We start from the raw sequence: 15,326 nt of genomic DNA, 5'->3' as shown, positions 1-15,326 counted from the left end.
TGGCGGGGGGGAGACCCTTCGTGCCCCTGGTCCCCTGGGGGACTGCTCCCTGGGGCTCCTCTCTGGGGGTGACCAGTGCAATGTGCCCGGCCATCTCCCAGTCCCTCCCAGTCGGCTGTTGCACTTGCCCCTGCTGCTCGTGGAGGGGCGTGACACGGGGTGGCTGCCCCCACCGTGGGACCAAGGCGAGTCTGGGGGTGATGCCCACCCCACCGGCCCCAGCTTCCAGGGCAGCCGAGGGCAGTTCGGCCGTGCCGGGGACGTGCTGTCCCACCCTGCCCGCACTGGGGCCCCGGCCTGGGGCCCTGCAGCCGCTCAGGGGGCGTTCGGCTCCGTGTTCTGCCGTGGAGGTGCGGGGGGGCGGGGCGCTGGGCGCTGGCTGTGGGCCGCTTCCTGCCTCCTTGGTCCCCCCGGTGCCACCCAGCTCCCCATCAGCCGTGGGGCCGGGAGTCACGGTGGGCGGGTGGCACTCGCACCGGCTGCTGGCACAAGGCAGGTGGGTGGCCGTGCCGTCGCGCCTCCCTCGTGACGCATTGTGCCGCTGCCTCTCGGTCGCCCTGGTACCCATCGGCCTTGTCCCGCCCCTGCTGGCACAGCGCCGTGTGGTACACGCGTGTCGCACATCCCCCGCCCTGCACACAGGCACGCGCCGCGTCCTGCTGACACGCGCGGCCACGCACACGCGCGGCCCCCGCGCTCGCCGCCCGCCCCGCTCTGCCGCTCGGTGCTCGGCTGTCTGCGCCTGGCGGGGCGGAGCCGCCCGCACACACCACCCAGCTCGCGGCTTTATTGTGCGCGGCGGCGGCGGCGCCGGCGGCGCGGGCTCGGCCCGGCCCGGTTCGGCCCGGCTCAGTTTGGCTCGGCTCGGCCCCGCCTCGCGCGTCGCGCCCCGCCCCGCCGCGCCCCGCCCCCCACCCGTTCCGCCGCGCCGTCATGGAGCCGGGGCCGCGCGCGGGCTGAAAATCCCGCGCAGCTTCCGCGCAGCCGCGCGCGCCCGGCGCCGCCAGGGCCATTTTGGGCTGCTCCGACGGTGAGTGCGGGCAGCGCCGGGGCGGGCGGGGACGGGGCGGGCAGCCCCGGGCGGGTCCCTGCGCGCAGACCCGCCGCGCCGCTGAAGATGGCACCGCGCCCCCTGTCCCACCGTGCCCGGGGGGGGTTGCCATGGCAGTGGGGGGGCGGTGGCGGCCCGACCCAGACCGGCCCCGGGGCCTGTCCCCAGGGTGCCACAGGGCCCGCGGGCAGGGGAAGGGGGGGCGGGGGGTGTCAGCGCCGCGAGGGGACGCCCGGGGACTGGGGCAGGCCGAGCCTGGCGCGGCGCGGGCGCCCCCCTCCCTTCCCCGTGGTGGCCCCGTCCCCGCCGCCCTCCCGCGGGATCGGGGGGAACCGAAAGCTCCGGGGTGACCCCGCGGCCCCCCCCCGCGCTGCTGCGCCGGGGAATACCCGCGGCGGGGGGCGATGCCGGTGGGGCCGCGTTCCACTCCCCCGGGTGTCGCCTCGGAAAGTCCCCACGGTTCCCCCCACTCGCAAGCGTGGGGAAAGCCCACTGCCGCGGGGGCTGTGCCCACGGGAATTTTTCTGTGGATGCCGCGGGTGGGCTGGCACGGGGCAGGGGGGCCTTTCTGCGTGGCCACAGACCCCCCTCGGGGCTGCGGGGGCAGGCACGTACCGGCCGGCACCCCGTGCCAGACCCGGGCAGGACGCCAAGTCCCGGTGCCGGACGGAGGCCGGACCATGCAGGCTCTGGCCCCCCTCCTCCCCCGCCGCGGGGGGTCCCTGGTTCCCTGCATCTCCTGGGGATGGCCGCCCCCTCACCCGCTGTTTCCTCTGCCTCCTGCAGCCCCGGTGACGGTGACACCGTCCCGCAGCGCCTGCTGTAGCCTCGGAAGACCCAGCCTGTGCCCGCCCGCCACTGATGAACTCCATGAACCCCATGAAACCCTCCCTGCCGCCCACGCCGCACGGGTGAGCGCTGGTACCCTGAGGCTGCACCCGCTGCCACCCTGGCCCCTGGCCTCTGTCCCTCCTGGCCTTCATCTTAATTAATTTGTTTTTCTTTCTAGTGATGGTTCATTTGCATATGAGGCTGTTCCTTGGCAACCGAGCACCAATCAGCCAGCGGGATCCCTCTCCGTGGTAACCACTGTCTGGGGTGTCAGCAACACCTCCCAGAGCCAGGTACCTGCAGCATCTTTGTCCCCCACCCCACAGACCTTCCAGCAGTTGGGCACGGCTGCCTCTGCCTGACACACCTACCACCCCCCCAACAACTGCCGTCCACTCTCCAGGTTTTTGGCAGCCCCATAGGCCCTGGGGGGAGCAGCTCCAGCACCCCGCTGCTGCCCAGTATGGCTGGCACCGGCTCAGGCATGAGCTCACCGCCGTTCCTGCCACAGCAGCCCTTTGCCGAGGGGGCACCCGGGAAGGGGTATGTGCAGCCAGGCGTCTATGGCCGCAGCACCTACCCCAGTGGGCCGGGCTTCACTGCCAGGTAAGGCTGGCCCTGCACTCCCAACCCTGGTACGTACCCTACAGCAGGGCTGCTGCACGCCCCTTCCCCGCCTCTCTGTCCTCCAGCTATGCTGGCAGCCCTGGTGGCCCCGGCGGGATGGGGCTCCCCTCACACGCCAGCCGGCCCCCCCACTGACTTCACCCAGGCAGCTGCTGCTGCTGCTGTGGCTGCCGCTGCTGCCACAGCTACGGCCACGGCTACAGCGACGGTGGCGGCACTGCAAGAGAAGCAGAGCCAGGAGCTGAGCCAGTACGGCACGGTAAGAGCCCGGCCATGGCAGAGCCAGGGAGCTGGCAGGCTGCCCCTGCTGTGCCATGATCCCCCTCTCTCCCTTCTGCAGATAGGCGCGGGGCAGCCCTTCAGCAGCCAGTTCCTGCCTCATGCTGGACCCCGTGGCCCTGCCAGCATGAGCCCAGCTGGCATGGCGGGTGTTATGGCTCCCTCCGGTGTCTCCCCTGTGAGCATGAGCCCTGCACGGGTGCCCGGCACCAGCCCCCTTTATGGCGGGCAGCGAATGCCCCAGCATGCCTATCCTGGCCCCCCCCGAGCCAGCAGCTCCCTCGCCAGAGCCTCAAGCGGGCGTACTCCAACGAGGTGAGCATCTGCACAGGTGGGGGCCGCAGCCTGCTATGACTGTCCCCTGTGCCCCTGCCAGCGCTGACCTCCCCTGCCCTGCAGGGGTACCCGGCACAGCAGTACCTCCAGGGCGGGCAGTATGCTGTGGCTGGTGCCCAGTATGCCCCCAGCGCCCCCCAGCCCTCTGCTCCGTCCGCCTCCTACCTGGCCACAGGCTGCAGCAAGGCATGGGCCAGTACCTCTCTACCTCAGGCAATGCTGGACCCTATTACAAGGTACCACAGCGGGGACAGGGGGCACGGCGCAGGGCAGCCGGGTGTTTGCCATCCTCTGGTGCCAGCCCCTGGGGACCTTCCTCCTTCTGCAGCCAGCCGACCAGTTCAATGGACAGAGCACCGGCTTCAGCACCTACAGCCAGGCGGCCATCAATGGGGTGAGTCTCAGCTCTGGTGGGGGTGGGGGGCAATGCCGTCCTGGATGGGTGCTGAAGGTGCACGGTGCCTCCGCAGCCAGGCCGGTCGCTGCCAGGGTACCCCAGCTCACCACTGGCTGGGAACCCCACGCCACCCATGACGCCAGGTAGTGGCATCCCCCCTTACGCATCCCCGGGTCAGGATGTCAAGTCGCCCTTCCTGCCAGACATGAAGCCCAGTGTCACCTCCCTGCACCCATCCCCCTCGGGTAGGTGTCTCCAGCAGGGGTTGGGGCTGCCGGGGCTGGGGGAGGGGGCACATTATAGAGACACCTCACCCTCCCCCAGCAGTGCCCCAGGTCATTAGTGTGGATGTGACTGCAGGCAGCTTGGTGGCCAGTGCCCCTTTAAGGGCAGGGTGCCAGGGGGTGGCCTCTAAGGAAAGGGGTGGAGCTTAAGAAAAGGGGGTGTGGCCACAGCCGGGGTGTGCAGGGGCTGGGGGCGGGCCTCAAAGCCATTGGCCAATGGGAGAGCAGATTGTGACAGTTGGAGGGGCTTATGAAGGCGGCACTGGCTGGTGGGAGGGGCTTCAGTCAATGGCAGCTGGGTGGGAGGGACTTCTGCAAGGATGGAGCCTCGGGTGGGAGGGGCTTCTTGGAGAGGGTGGGATGTCCCAGAGTGTGAGGGGTCTTCAGTGGGCGGTGCTTCTTGGGTGGGTGGGGCTGGCTGTAGTGGGAGGGGCTTTTTTGCGTGGGGTGGGTGCCCTGGAGTAGGTGGGGCTTCCTGTAGGGTGGGGTCCTCCATGGGCGGGGCTTGGTGGGGCAGGGGCGGGGCACAGGGGGTCCCTGCTGCAGGGGTCCTTGCTGAGGGTGTCCCTGGCAGGGCCAGCCCCGGGGGAGGAGCTTCGGCTGACCTTCCCGGTGCGGGATGGTGTGGTGCTGGAGCCATTCCGCCTGCAGCACAACCTGGCTGTCAGCAACCACGTCTTCCAGCTGCGCGACTCTGTCTACAAGACCCTCATGATGAGGTGGGGAGAGCGGGAGGCTGTATGGCATGAGTGGTGTCCTGCTGCCCTACCTCACGCAGCGCTTGCTTGGTGTAGTGCCGTGCAGCATGGCATGGCACAGCACGGTGTGGCATGGAGTGGTGCAGTGCTACGCAGCATAGCTTCTCCCTGCACAGTGCTGCGTGGTGTGGTGGTACATGGCATGGTGCAGCTTGGCACAGTGCTGTATCGCATCACAGCATGTGGTGTGGTTTGGTGTGGCAGGATGTGGTGTGGTTCAACATGGCACGGTGCTGTAGGGTGCAGTGGTACCCTCTATGCCGTAGCATGGCACAGTGCTGCGTGTGTGGTGGGTCAGCATGTGGCCTGGCATGGCATGGCGCCATATGGTGTGGTGGTATGTGGCCTGGCTTGTCATGGCACAGCACTGCGTAGTGGCACCTGGTGCGCTTTGTCACAGTGCTGTGCGGTGTGATGGTACACGGCGTGGCTTGGCACAGCACGGTGCTGTACAGTGCGGTGGTACTCGGTGCGCTTGTGTGCGGGCACGTGCCCTGCCCGCCCCCCTGCCCACACCCCTGCCCGCCCCACCAGGCCTGACCTGGAGCTGCAGTTCAAGTGCTACCACCACGAGGACCGGCAGATGAACACCAACTGGCCGGCCTCCGTGCAGGTGAGTGTCAACGCCACGCCGCTCACCATCGAGCGCGGTGACAACAAGACCTCCCACAAGCCACTCTACCTGAAGCACGTCTGCCAGCCTGGCAGGAACACCATCCAGATCACTGTCACTGCTTGCTGCTGTGTAAGTCACCAGGGGGGTCCCGCGGCAAGGCTGGGGGCTGTGGCTGGGGCCGCAGCTCAGCCTTTCCCCTCTCCGTATCTCTGCAGTCCCATCTCTTCGTCCTGCAGCTGGTGCACCGGCCCTCGGTGCGCTCGGTGCTGCAGGGTCTTATCAAGAAGCGCCTGCTCCCTGCCGAGCACTGCATCGCCAAAAGTGAGTTCCATGGCCAGCACCCCCAGCCCACTGGGTCCTGGGGGATGGGAGGGTCTGCAGCATGGTGGTAGGACACCCTGGTTGGGGGCTGAAGCATGATTGGGATGATGGGATGTCATGCCCAGGTGCCACCATGGTGCCACCTCCATCCCAGGTGTCCTGTTTCTGACCCTTGGTGCCCCTTGCCCCGCTTCCCCCCCCCCCCCTTCCCCAGTCAAGCGCAACTTCAGCAGCGGAACCATCCCGGGGACCCCAGGGCCCAATGGCGAGGATGGCGTGGAGCAGACGGCCATCAAGGTGTCCCTTAAGTGCCCCATCACCTTCCGGAGGATTCAGCTCCCGGCCAGGGGCCATGACTGCCGGCACATACAGGTAGGGGGGATGGTGGCGCAGGGGTGGGAGATGTCCCCCACCCGGTGTCTCCCACTTCTGCCAGCTCAGCCGCTGCTCCTCCTCCTCCACAGTGCTTTGACTTGGAGTCCTACCTGCAGCTCAACTGTGAGAGGGGGACCTGGCGGTGTCCTGTCTGCAAGTGAGTGGGGGCCCCAGCAGGGCCGTGCCCTGGTTTCCCTGCCTGGAATGGGGGTTGGGTTCCCTGCCCTCACCCTGCCTCTCCCTGCCTGCAGTAAAACAGCCCTGCTGGAGGGGCTGGAGGTGGACCAGTACATGCTGGGCATCCTGATCTACATCCAGAAGTAAGTGTTCCCACTCTGTCTCTCCATCTGTGACTGTCACTGTGCCACCCTGGGGGGCTGTGCAGCTGATCCCTGACCCCCCTGACCCCCAACATGAGCCCCCCTGCCCCTCACTATCCTGCCACCCCCAGCTCGGAGCATGAGGAGATCACCATTGACCCGACCTGCAGCTGGAAACCTGTCCCAGTCAAACCTGATGTCCATGTCAAGGAGGAGCCAGAGGGGCCAGCACTGAAGCGCTGCCGGACACTCAGTCCCACGCACATGGTGCTGCCCAACATCATGGAGATGATCGCAGCGCTGGGGCCTGGCTCCGCACCCTTCCCGACGCTGCCACTCCCGCCGGCGGGTGCTGCTGCCGACTACAGCGCCCCAGGTATCGGGGTCGCAGGGAGGACAGGGATGGGCCCTGTCCGTGTTGTGTCATGTGTCCATGCCACACACAACCCCCCCCCCCCCCCAATCACATCCTTTCCTCCTGCAGGTTCCAGCTTTCCAGGACCAGGGGGCTTCCCAGAGCCATTTCCCCCCCCCGGCGCCCCCACCACACCAACAGTGAGCGAATTCACACCAGGACCCCCCCCCCATCTCCTACCAGTCCCGACATCCCTGGCGGCCTCCTGGCCCCTGAGAAACCCCCTGCACCCCCTCTCCCTGCACAGGTCAGCTGGGCTGAGGGTGGGGGGTTCCCTCAGGACCCCGTGTTTCCCCGTGGTGGGACCAGGGGGGGTCCCAGCGGAGGGAGGGTCTCACTGCCACGCTTTGTCCTTGTAGCTGCCCCCGCCAGGGCGGATGGAGCCATCCCATCCCCCGGTGCAGCCGGGGCTGCACAACCCAGCCCTGGGCAGCTCGCCGGGCCAGCCGCTGCACCACCGGAGTACGCCGGCGCGGCTCCCCCTGGGCCCCCCCGGCCCCGCACACACTGCCGACCTCGCCTTCCCCCCTGCGCCCGGCATGGCCGGGGCGGGTGACGGGTCGGAGCCTGCCCTCGACGTGAGTACCCTGGGGAGTGTGGCTGGGGGTCCCACTGCCGGTTTGGGACCCCGGCTGCCACAGGGTGGGTGGGGAGGAGCTGGGGGGGCCCCCGTCATCACACACTGCCACCCCCCAGCTCCTGCCCGAGCTGACGAACCCTGACGAGCTGCTCTCCTACCTGGGCCCCCCCGACCTCCCCAGCAGCAGCAATGACGACCTCCTCTCCCTCTTCGAGAACAACTGAGCCATCCTTGCTGCCCCACGGGGTCTGTGTCCCCCCCCGCCACGGGGCCGGGGGTGCAGCACTGGCATGCCCCTGCCTGCTGCAGAGCGGGGGACACCCACCTATAAGGGGGCTTGCCCAGAAGGGATGTGATGGGATGGACAGATGGACAGGCTCAGCCCCCCAGAAGCACAAGGCTGTACATAGTGTAGAAACACTACTGGCCCCCTGCCCCCCAAGACGACCCCCCCCCCCTGTATTTAAAGGCAAGCATGTCACCACGGGGACAGCCCATGCCCCCTGTATAAATGTGCATACGCTGCTTCCCTGTGTAACATACGTGCTGGGCCGGGGGGGTGTGGGGTTTGGCCCCCCGACTGGCCCACGGCCCTCCCCCTGCCCACACCCCCCCCCCCCCCCCCCGCCGCCGTCGAGCTCCCTGTACCGTCTGCTCATCGCTGGCTATTAAAGGATTTCGTTTCGGCGGGGATCACGCCTGTCGCTGGCCAGGTCACACCCCCTGCGTGTGCCCCTGGCTCCTTTGTCACCCTGCTGGGGCCCTGGCCCCACGCTCCACTCCATCCCCCGGGGCAGGGGGTCCCTCGTGGGTGGCCTTGCCGGGAGCGGGTTGGGGGCGTCTCGGGTCTTTCTCCAGGGCGGCTGCGGGACCGGGGGGGCCGCCACCTCCCGAACCCACGCGGTCCGATAGCTGGGGCTACCCCCACAGACCCCTGCCCTGCCTCACACCTCCCGGCCGCCCCACGCCGCTCGGCGCACCGGGCCCCATGCCCCCGCCCACCCCCACCCCACAGCAGTACGCATGCGCGCCGCGCCCTGCCGAGCCGCCAGACCCGCGCGTCCCTCGCCCCCGCTTCCCCCCCCTTCATTCGAAACACGGCGCTGCCGATTGGCCGCTCGGCCCGTCGCTCCGCCACAACGCCAGCAGCCGTTGGTCGGCGCTGCGGAGGAGGTGGGCCATGCCTGGTCCTATATAAGGCGCGGCGGGCGGTTGGTCTCCTTCTGCTGCGCCGCGCCCGCCGCACGGAGCTGCTGCTGACGACCCGCTCCTACCCCGCCATGGCCAACCCTGTCGTCTTCTTCGACATCGCCGCTAATGGCGAGCCCCTGGGCCGCGTCACCTTCGAGGTTGGGGGCGGGGGGGGGGGGGGCGGGCGCTGCCGCCATTTCCTCGCCGGGGAAGGGCGGGGGCGCCACGCCGGGGCGGTGGGGGGCCTCCATGTGGCCGCAGCCCCCGCGGGGCGAGGGGGGAGCGCGCTCCGGGCCGCGGCGGGGAGGGAACAAAGGACCCACCGCAGCCCCCGGACCCGCCGCGCCGTCCCCGCTGCGGGCTGAGCGCGGCGGAGGATGCGGCACGGTGCGGCTCGCCCGGGGAGCGGCGGCACGCTGCCAGCCCAGGGTGTGCCGTCGCCCGGGGGTAGCCCGGCCCGGCCGCGCCGCTCGCCACGCCGCAACGCGTGTCGCGGCCGCCCTGCCAACGGCGGGCAGCCCCAGCCCTCTGTCACTGGCCGCCCCGCCGCGCCCGGGTAGTCGGGGGGGGAAGGGGGTCCGGCGGGCCCGGGGCGGGGCGGGGGTGCCGCGGTGGCTTCCCCTGCCGCGGGATCGGGGCCGCGGCTGCCCGCGCCGCCATTTTGTCCCAGTCCCCCCGGAACGGGGCCGCCCCTCGGCAGGCGGCAGCCGCCCCAGGGGCACATCGCGGCGCGCCCCGACCCCGCTGCGGGGGTCGCTTCTAGGGCGCCCGTGGTGCCCCCCGGGTGTGGGGAGGCCGCCGGGGAGCGAGAGCAGCGGAAGCCGGATCGCCGCGGGATTGTCGCTGCGGGGGAAGCATTTCTCGCCCCGCGGAGCATCCCTGGCTTGGCTGGGCGCTGCTCCGGGAATGGCCGCGCTGCGGCTGCTCCCTGCCGGGCTGCCCCTTGCCACGCAGATGGCTGCTCGCTGCCCGAGATTCTCCTGCAGTGAATGGGAGGCGGCGTGTGCTCTGCCGGGCAAGGCTCGAGTAAAATGGGGGTTTCTGATTTAATCCCAGCTAGCAGAACAAATGCGTGCCTCTGTCCTCCGACCTAAACTTGTTTGGGTGCCCTGTCTGTTAGTCCAGGGTTTCCAGATGAAACTGAGGTGGGAAGTGTTCTGCAGTAGCAGACGGGTGAGATCCAACCTCCCAGAGGAGGTCCCTGGGCTCCAGACAGGGAAGGGAGGGGATCCCCATGGGCTGGGAGTGCCCTGTGGAGTGGGGACACTGGCCTGTCTTCACCCCAACCTGACTAATGGCGGCTTCTCTTTTTGCAGCTGTTTGCAGACAAGGTGCCCAAGACAGCAGGTTGGTAAAGTGGCATTAGCCATGCTGCAGCTGCAGCAGACCCTAACATTCTCCCTAAATTGAGACAAAATAAACCATTCATCATGATTTTCCTCTTTTGCAGAAAATTTCCGTGCCCTGAGCACTGGCGAGAAGGGATTTGGCTACAAGGGGTCCTGCTTCCACAGAATCATTCCTGGGTTCATGTGCCAGGTGCGTGGTACCCCTCCTAACACACCCACCTCCCTGCTGCAGTGGATCTGGTGCTTGTGTGTGTTTCAGAGTTGGGTGCTGGCATATTTGGGGTGGGAAGGTGGCTCTGTCTGCAGCCTCTTTGGGGCTGTTGCACCTGGTTTGAGAGTCTTCTCCTGTGCCTGTGACCTTGAATGCCACTTTTTTGCAGGGTGGTGACTTCACACGCCACAACGGCACTGGTGGTAAATCCATCTATGGGGAGAAGTTCCCCGATGAGAACTTCATCCTGAAGCACACAGGCCCTGGCATCTTGTCCATGGCCAATGCTGGCCCCAACACAAATGGCTCTCAATTCTTTATCTGCACTGCCAAGACTGAATGGTGAGTTGGGCTGTGGGAGGGCAAGCTTAGGGGGTCCCTGGCACCCACCCTGGTGGGGAGGGTGACATGCCAGGCTTGGTGCTGAGGTACCTGTGTGGGGACAGTAGGTGCCAGTTGTGACCAGTGCTTTTGCTGCAGGTTGGATGGCAAGCACGTTGTCTTCGGCCGTGTCAAGGAGGGGATGAATGTGGTGGAGGCTATGGAGCGCTGTGGCTCCAAAGATGGCAAAACAAGCAAGAAGATCACCATTACCGACTGCGGGCAGCTCTCATAAACCCTTCTCTTAGCAACTGACCCTTCCTTAGGCAGCATGAGCACTGTGCCCTGCTGCAGCTCACACTATCCCACCCTGCTCCTGACTTACTGCTGCGTTTCTACTGGGTTTCAGCCCCATGTGCATGGTCCAGCTGGGCCGCAGTTACCTTTGAGTCTAAATAAAACGAGTTAAACCACAGTGGACCCCTTCTTTTCCCCTCTTACTGGGGTGGGTGGTGTGTGGGGCCTGGGTGTGGGGGGGCATGAAGGCCCCTTGCAGTGTGGCCATGTCGTGTCCTTGGTAGGCTCCAGAGGGAATAGGTGCAGGCAGCTGGTCCTAAAACAGTTTGGGACCCCCTTCACCTACCCACTGATGTAGCCTCTGCCCCCCTCTGGCATGAAAGTGGTGGTGCCCCCTGACTTTAGGGTCCCTTGGGGATCTGCATGAACAGATGGCATTGGCTGGCTTGGGCTGTGGTAATGTGGGCATCCTAGTGCTCCCAGTAAAGCAGAGCCTGGGTCTGGGAGGATTCCAGTGTTTGCAGTTGAACCAACCCGGTTTGGCAGCAGCTCTGTATTTGAGGGGATCCTAATGGTCCTGGTTTGGGCATGCACAGCTCTGTTAAAGAGTCTCAGTTCGGTTGCAGCTTGTGCTGGGGTGGTTGGTGTTGCTGGTTCCAATGGTGCCCAGTTCTAGGATGACCCTGGTGTTCCCAGTTTGAAGGCTGCCTGGGTGAGAGTAAGACTTCACTACTGTGGGCCCAGCAAGGGTGGGCTGTTCCCCCGGTGCCCTCTTGTGGGGTGCACCCACAGCACCTGTAGTGGTTGCCACTGCCTGTACTCCCTGCTCACAACCACCCCTACCTCCAGCTGGAGCTGCTCCCTGCCTGAAACCAACTGCTGGGAGCTGTGCCCTGCTGCCTGCACTTCTGCCTGTGCTGGGAGCTACAATCTCCTGCCTGTACCTGAAGCTGAACACCTTTGCCTGCATGCAGAGCTGTGGCATCCCATAGGCTCCCTGCACTGCACTGCATGGTGGAGTCCATTGTAGAGCTGGGCTGTGGTGAGGGTGAGGTGTCAGAGTGAGGTGATATCTGTCCAATTTGTATCTGGGCTCTTCACAGAGTCACAGAATGGCTTTGGCTGGAAGGGACCTTTAAAGGCCAGGTAGTCCAACCCCACTGCCGTAATAAGGGACATCTTCAACCATATCAAGTTGGTCTGAGTCCTGTTCAATGTGACCTTCAGTGTTTCCCAGGATGGGGCATCTACAGCCTGTGAGTAACCTGTGCCAGTGCTTCACCACCCTCATCATAAAATATTTCTTCCTGATATCTAGTCTGAATCTACCCTCCATAAGTTTCAAACCATTACCCCATGTCCTGTTGCTACAGGCCGTGATAAGAGGTCTGTCCCTGCCTTTCTTATAAGCCCCCCTTATATATAAGCCTTTAGATACTGGAAGGCCACTGTAAGATCTCCCTAGAGCTTTCTCCAGGCTGAGCAACCCCAAATCCCTCAGCCTTTCCTCACAGGAGAGGAGCTCCAGCCCCCAATCATCTTTGGGGCCTCTTCTGGACTCGCTCCCACAGGGCCACGTCTCTCCTGTACTGAGGACTCCAGAGTTGGATGCGGGACTCCAGGAAGGGTCTCACCTGAGTGGAATAGAGCAGGAGAATCCCCTCCCTTGGCCTGCTGCCCATGCTGCTTTTATTGCAGCTCAGGATTCAGTTGGCTTTCTGGGCCATGAGTGCTCATGTCCAGCTTTTCACCCATCATACCCCGCAAGTCCTTCTCGGCAGGGCTGCTCTCAATCCCTTCGTCCCCCTGCCGGGATATTGATACCGGGAGTTGCCCTGACCCAAATGCAGGACCTTGCGCTTGGCCTTGTTGAACCTCATGAGGTCACATGGGCTCATTTCTCAAGGGGCTTGTCCTGGTCCCTCTGAATGGCATCCAATCCCTCAGGCATGTCAGCTTACACTTGCACCACTGAGCTTGATGCCATCTGCAAATGTGCTGAGGGTGCACTTGATCCCACTGTCTACGCCATTGGTGAAAATACTAAACAGTGCTGATCCCAGTACAGACCCCTGAGGGACACCACTTGTCACTGATCTCTGTCCAGACACTGAGCCACTGACCACTACTCTCTGGAGTGCACAGCCATCCAGCCAATTCCTTATCCACCGAATAGTCCATCTATCAAATCCCTATCTTTCCAGTTTAGGGAGAAGGATGCTGGGGGCGGGGATGGGGCAGGCTGTGTCAAAAGACCTTGCACAAGTCTAGATGGATGACACCTTTAGCTCTTCTGTTGTCCACAGAGGCAGTCTCTTCATCATAGAATGCCACTAAGTTAGTCAGGCAACACTGGCCCTTGGTGAAGCCATGCTGGCTGTCTGAAATCACCGCGTCCTCCACATGCCTCAGCATAGCTTCTCGAAGGATCTGCTCCATGATCTTCCTAGGCACAGAGGTGAGGCTGACAGGTTGAGAGTTCCCAGGGTCCTCCTTGCTACACTTTTAAAAATGGGTGCATTTTCCCTTTATCCAGCCACCAGGGACTTCACCTGTCCGCTGTGACCTTTCAAATGGCCTGAAGACTGGCCTGGCAACTACATCAGCCAATTCCCTCAGGACTCCGGGATGCATCTTGTCAGGCCTCATAGACTTATGTATGTGCAGGTTCCTCAGATGGTCTCGAACCTGATCTTCTCTTGCAGGGGGAGGGAATTTGCCCCCCCCCCTTCCCCCACCCCCCCCCAGTCCCTGCCTTATGGTGCATTCACTCGAGGAGTGTGGGATGAGGGGCTGCCAGTGGAGACTGAGGCAAAAATGTCACTGACTGCCTCAGCCGCCTTCCCACCTGCTGCCACCCGCCCTCGGCTGCAGCGCGGGCAATCGCGAGGTGCCCGAGGCAGTGCCGAGCCCCAGCGCTGGCGGCGGGGGACAGGGCCGCCATGGGCAGGGAAGCACCAAGCAACACTTTCCGTCCCGGCACCTCTCCCCGGGTCCCCGAGGTGGCGGGGGTCCTTCCCGGAGCCGGGCTCCGCCGAGGGCGCGGTGACGGCGCCCGCCCCCGAGGCAGGTCCCGCACCCGGGTGATGCCGCCCTCTGCCAAACGGAGGCGGTGTCGGGGATGCCTTTCCGTGCGGCACCGGCGGCACGGCGGGGCCTTTCGGTGCTGGCAAGGAAGCTCAGGGGAAGAGGTTCTGTGCTGCACCGGGGGGTGGGGGCTGCGGCTGCCGCTGCCGCACCGGCTCGGCGCGGGGGAGGCCTGAGGCCGGGGCGGGGGTCCTGGGCGCTCCTGCTCGACCCCCCGGTGTTTCCTTCGGCTCCCGTCCCTCTCACCCCTCCCGTGTCACGCTCAGGCTGCGGCCGGGGGCTGCGGGAGCGGCGGCACCCCATGTGCCCCAGGAGCTCCTGCCCGAGCCTGGCAGGCCTCCAGGCCTTCCATCTTCCTTGGCCTCCTTCAGGGTCTGAGTACCCGTGGGGGACACTCTTAGAGCCCAGCTGCGCTGAGGTGAGCTGCGGCAGGCCCCTTGCACTGGCAGCCCTTGCAGGGAAGGACACCTGTCGGCTGCCCCATGGTGCTTCTCTGCGCCCGGGACGGACCCCCAGCATGGCCCTGCTGGTGCTCCCCAGGAAGTGGCATGTAAACGTTGCAGAGCTTTGCTGTCCTGATGGCAAGACCAAGGGTGACCTCTGGCCCACAGCAGCAAGTTCTGGACATCAGGTCCACCATCAGGCCCAGTTCATCCTTGTGCTCTTGGATTTTCTTCATGAGGTCACGAGGCTTGATGAAGGTCTTGAGCACAGCTCTGAGAGGAAAGGGAGTGGAACAGCAGGCGTGGAATGCCAGTGCACTGCAACAGGTCGATGGAGGGAGGAGGTCCGTGCTGCGGAACCTCCCAGAGGTCATCCCTTCACAGAGAAAGATGCAGATAATGTGCAAAGGCAGATGCAGACACACACAAGTTACACCAAGCCAAACCAGAATGTGCTCAGGCCCTTGCTGCTTTGGGACTGTTCAACTGAGGGTTTCCAGGACTGATGGATGACTTTAGACTGGGGCAAAGCACTGCAGTGTGACAATTATGCCGAGAAACTGAAGTTCATCTTGGGTCAAGGCCTTCAGCTCAAATGGAGATGAACAAACAGCACTGTCCCCTTTCCCTGGCCTGGGGACCCTTGCCTGCCCTGGTCCCCCACCTTGGGCTGCTCCTAGCATCCCCAGGAACAGCATCCCCACCCCACTCCACCTTTCTACCATAACCACCAGTACCAGCACCCTCCTCCCCACACTCTGAACAACCTCCACGAGTACCTCCTGGGGACCCCCACAAAAGGCACCCCAGGGGCTCTCTTACAAATGCCTCATTCTCTATCGCACCAATTTATCTTAAAAGAGTATAAAATTGGGTAAAATTCCTTAAGATAGGCAGATAGACGTACATCTAGTTGACATTGTATGCTGCACAGTCATGGTTCAGTCAGCACAACTAAAGGACCCCAGCTCACTGCAAAGAGGAGGACTGCCCCCACCCTGAAGAAGAAAGGATACTCCTGTGTCATGGTTTAACCCCAGCTGGCAACTAAATACCATGCAGCCGCTCTCTCCCTCCCCAAGGGATGGGGAGGAGGATCAGGAAGGAATGTAAAACTCAAGGACTGAGATGGATCAGGAAGTAATGTAAAACTCAAGGACTGAGATAAGAAAAATTTTATAATTTAAATAAAATAAAACCAATAGTATTAGTAATAATATTTATAATGAAAAGGAGG

The 15,326-nt window shown here is 64.4% G+C and overlaps 2 protein-coding genes across 2 annotated transcripts; both read left to right on the top strand.

Annotated features, from left to right (window-relative positions):
• The first annotated feature begins 880 nt into the window (after positions 1–880).
• ZMIZ2 (zinc finger MIZ-type containing 2) lies at positions 881–7,814 on the top strand. Its single transcript, XM_056362814.1, is given in 23 exon segments — positions 881–1,030; positions 1,838–1,962; positions 2,061–2,175; positions 2,286–2,488; positions 2,575–2,632; positions 2,634–2,768; positions 2,850–3,051; positions 3,054–3,103; positions 3,188–3,284; positions 3,287–3,360; positions 3,453–3,518; positions 3,595–3,766; positions 4,380–4,524; positions 5,098–5,308; positions 5,395–5,500; positions 5,715–5,872; positions 5,965–6,032; positions 6,127–6,195; positions 6,327–6,571; positions 6,680–6,771; positions 6,774–6,857; positions 6,970–7,188; positions 7,307–7,814. Coding segments are annotated over 22 exon segments (2,727 nt in total). The 5' UTR covers positions 881–1,030; positions 1,838–1,912; the 3' UTR covers positions 7,415–7,814.
• A 570-nt stretch (positions 7,815–8,384) lies between these two features.
• PPIA (peptidylprolyl isomerase A) lies at positions 8,385–10,737 on the top strand. The gene is made up of 5 exons (XM_056362816.1): positions 8,385–8,539; positions 9,698–9,728; positions 9,832–9,920; positions 10,111–10,283; positions 10,422–10,737. Exons 1-5 carry the CDS (start codon positions 8,471–8,473, stop codon positions 10,555–10,557), a joined length of 498 nt encoding a protein of 165 aa, XP_056218791.1. The 5' UTR covers positions 8,385–8,470; the 3' UTR covers positions 10,558–10,737.
• The last annotated feature ends 4,589 nt before the right edge of the window (positions 10,738–15,326 follow it).

This window comes from Falco biarmicus, chromosome 18 (assembly GCF_023638135.1).
Source record: "Falco biarmicus isolate bFalBia1 chromosome 18, bFalBia1.pri, whole genome shotgun sequence".
Taxonomy (NCBI): Eukaryota; Metazoa; Chordata; class Aves; order Falconiformes; family Falconidae; genus Falco; species Falco biarmicus.
The sequence above is the reverse complement of the archived record's forward strand: the minus strand, read 5'-3'. Positions and strand labels throughout refer to the sequence as shown.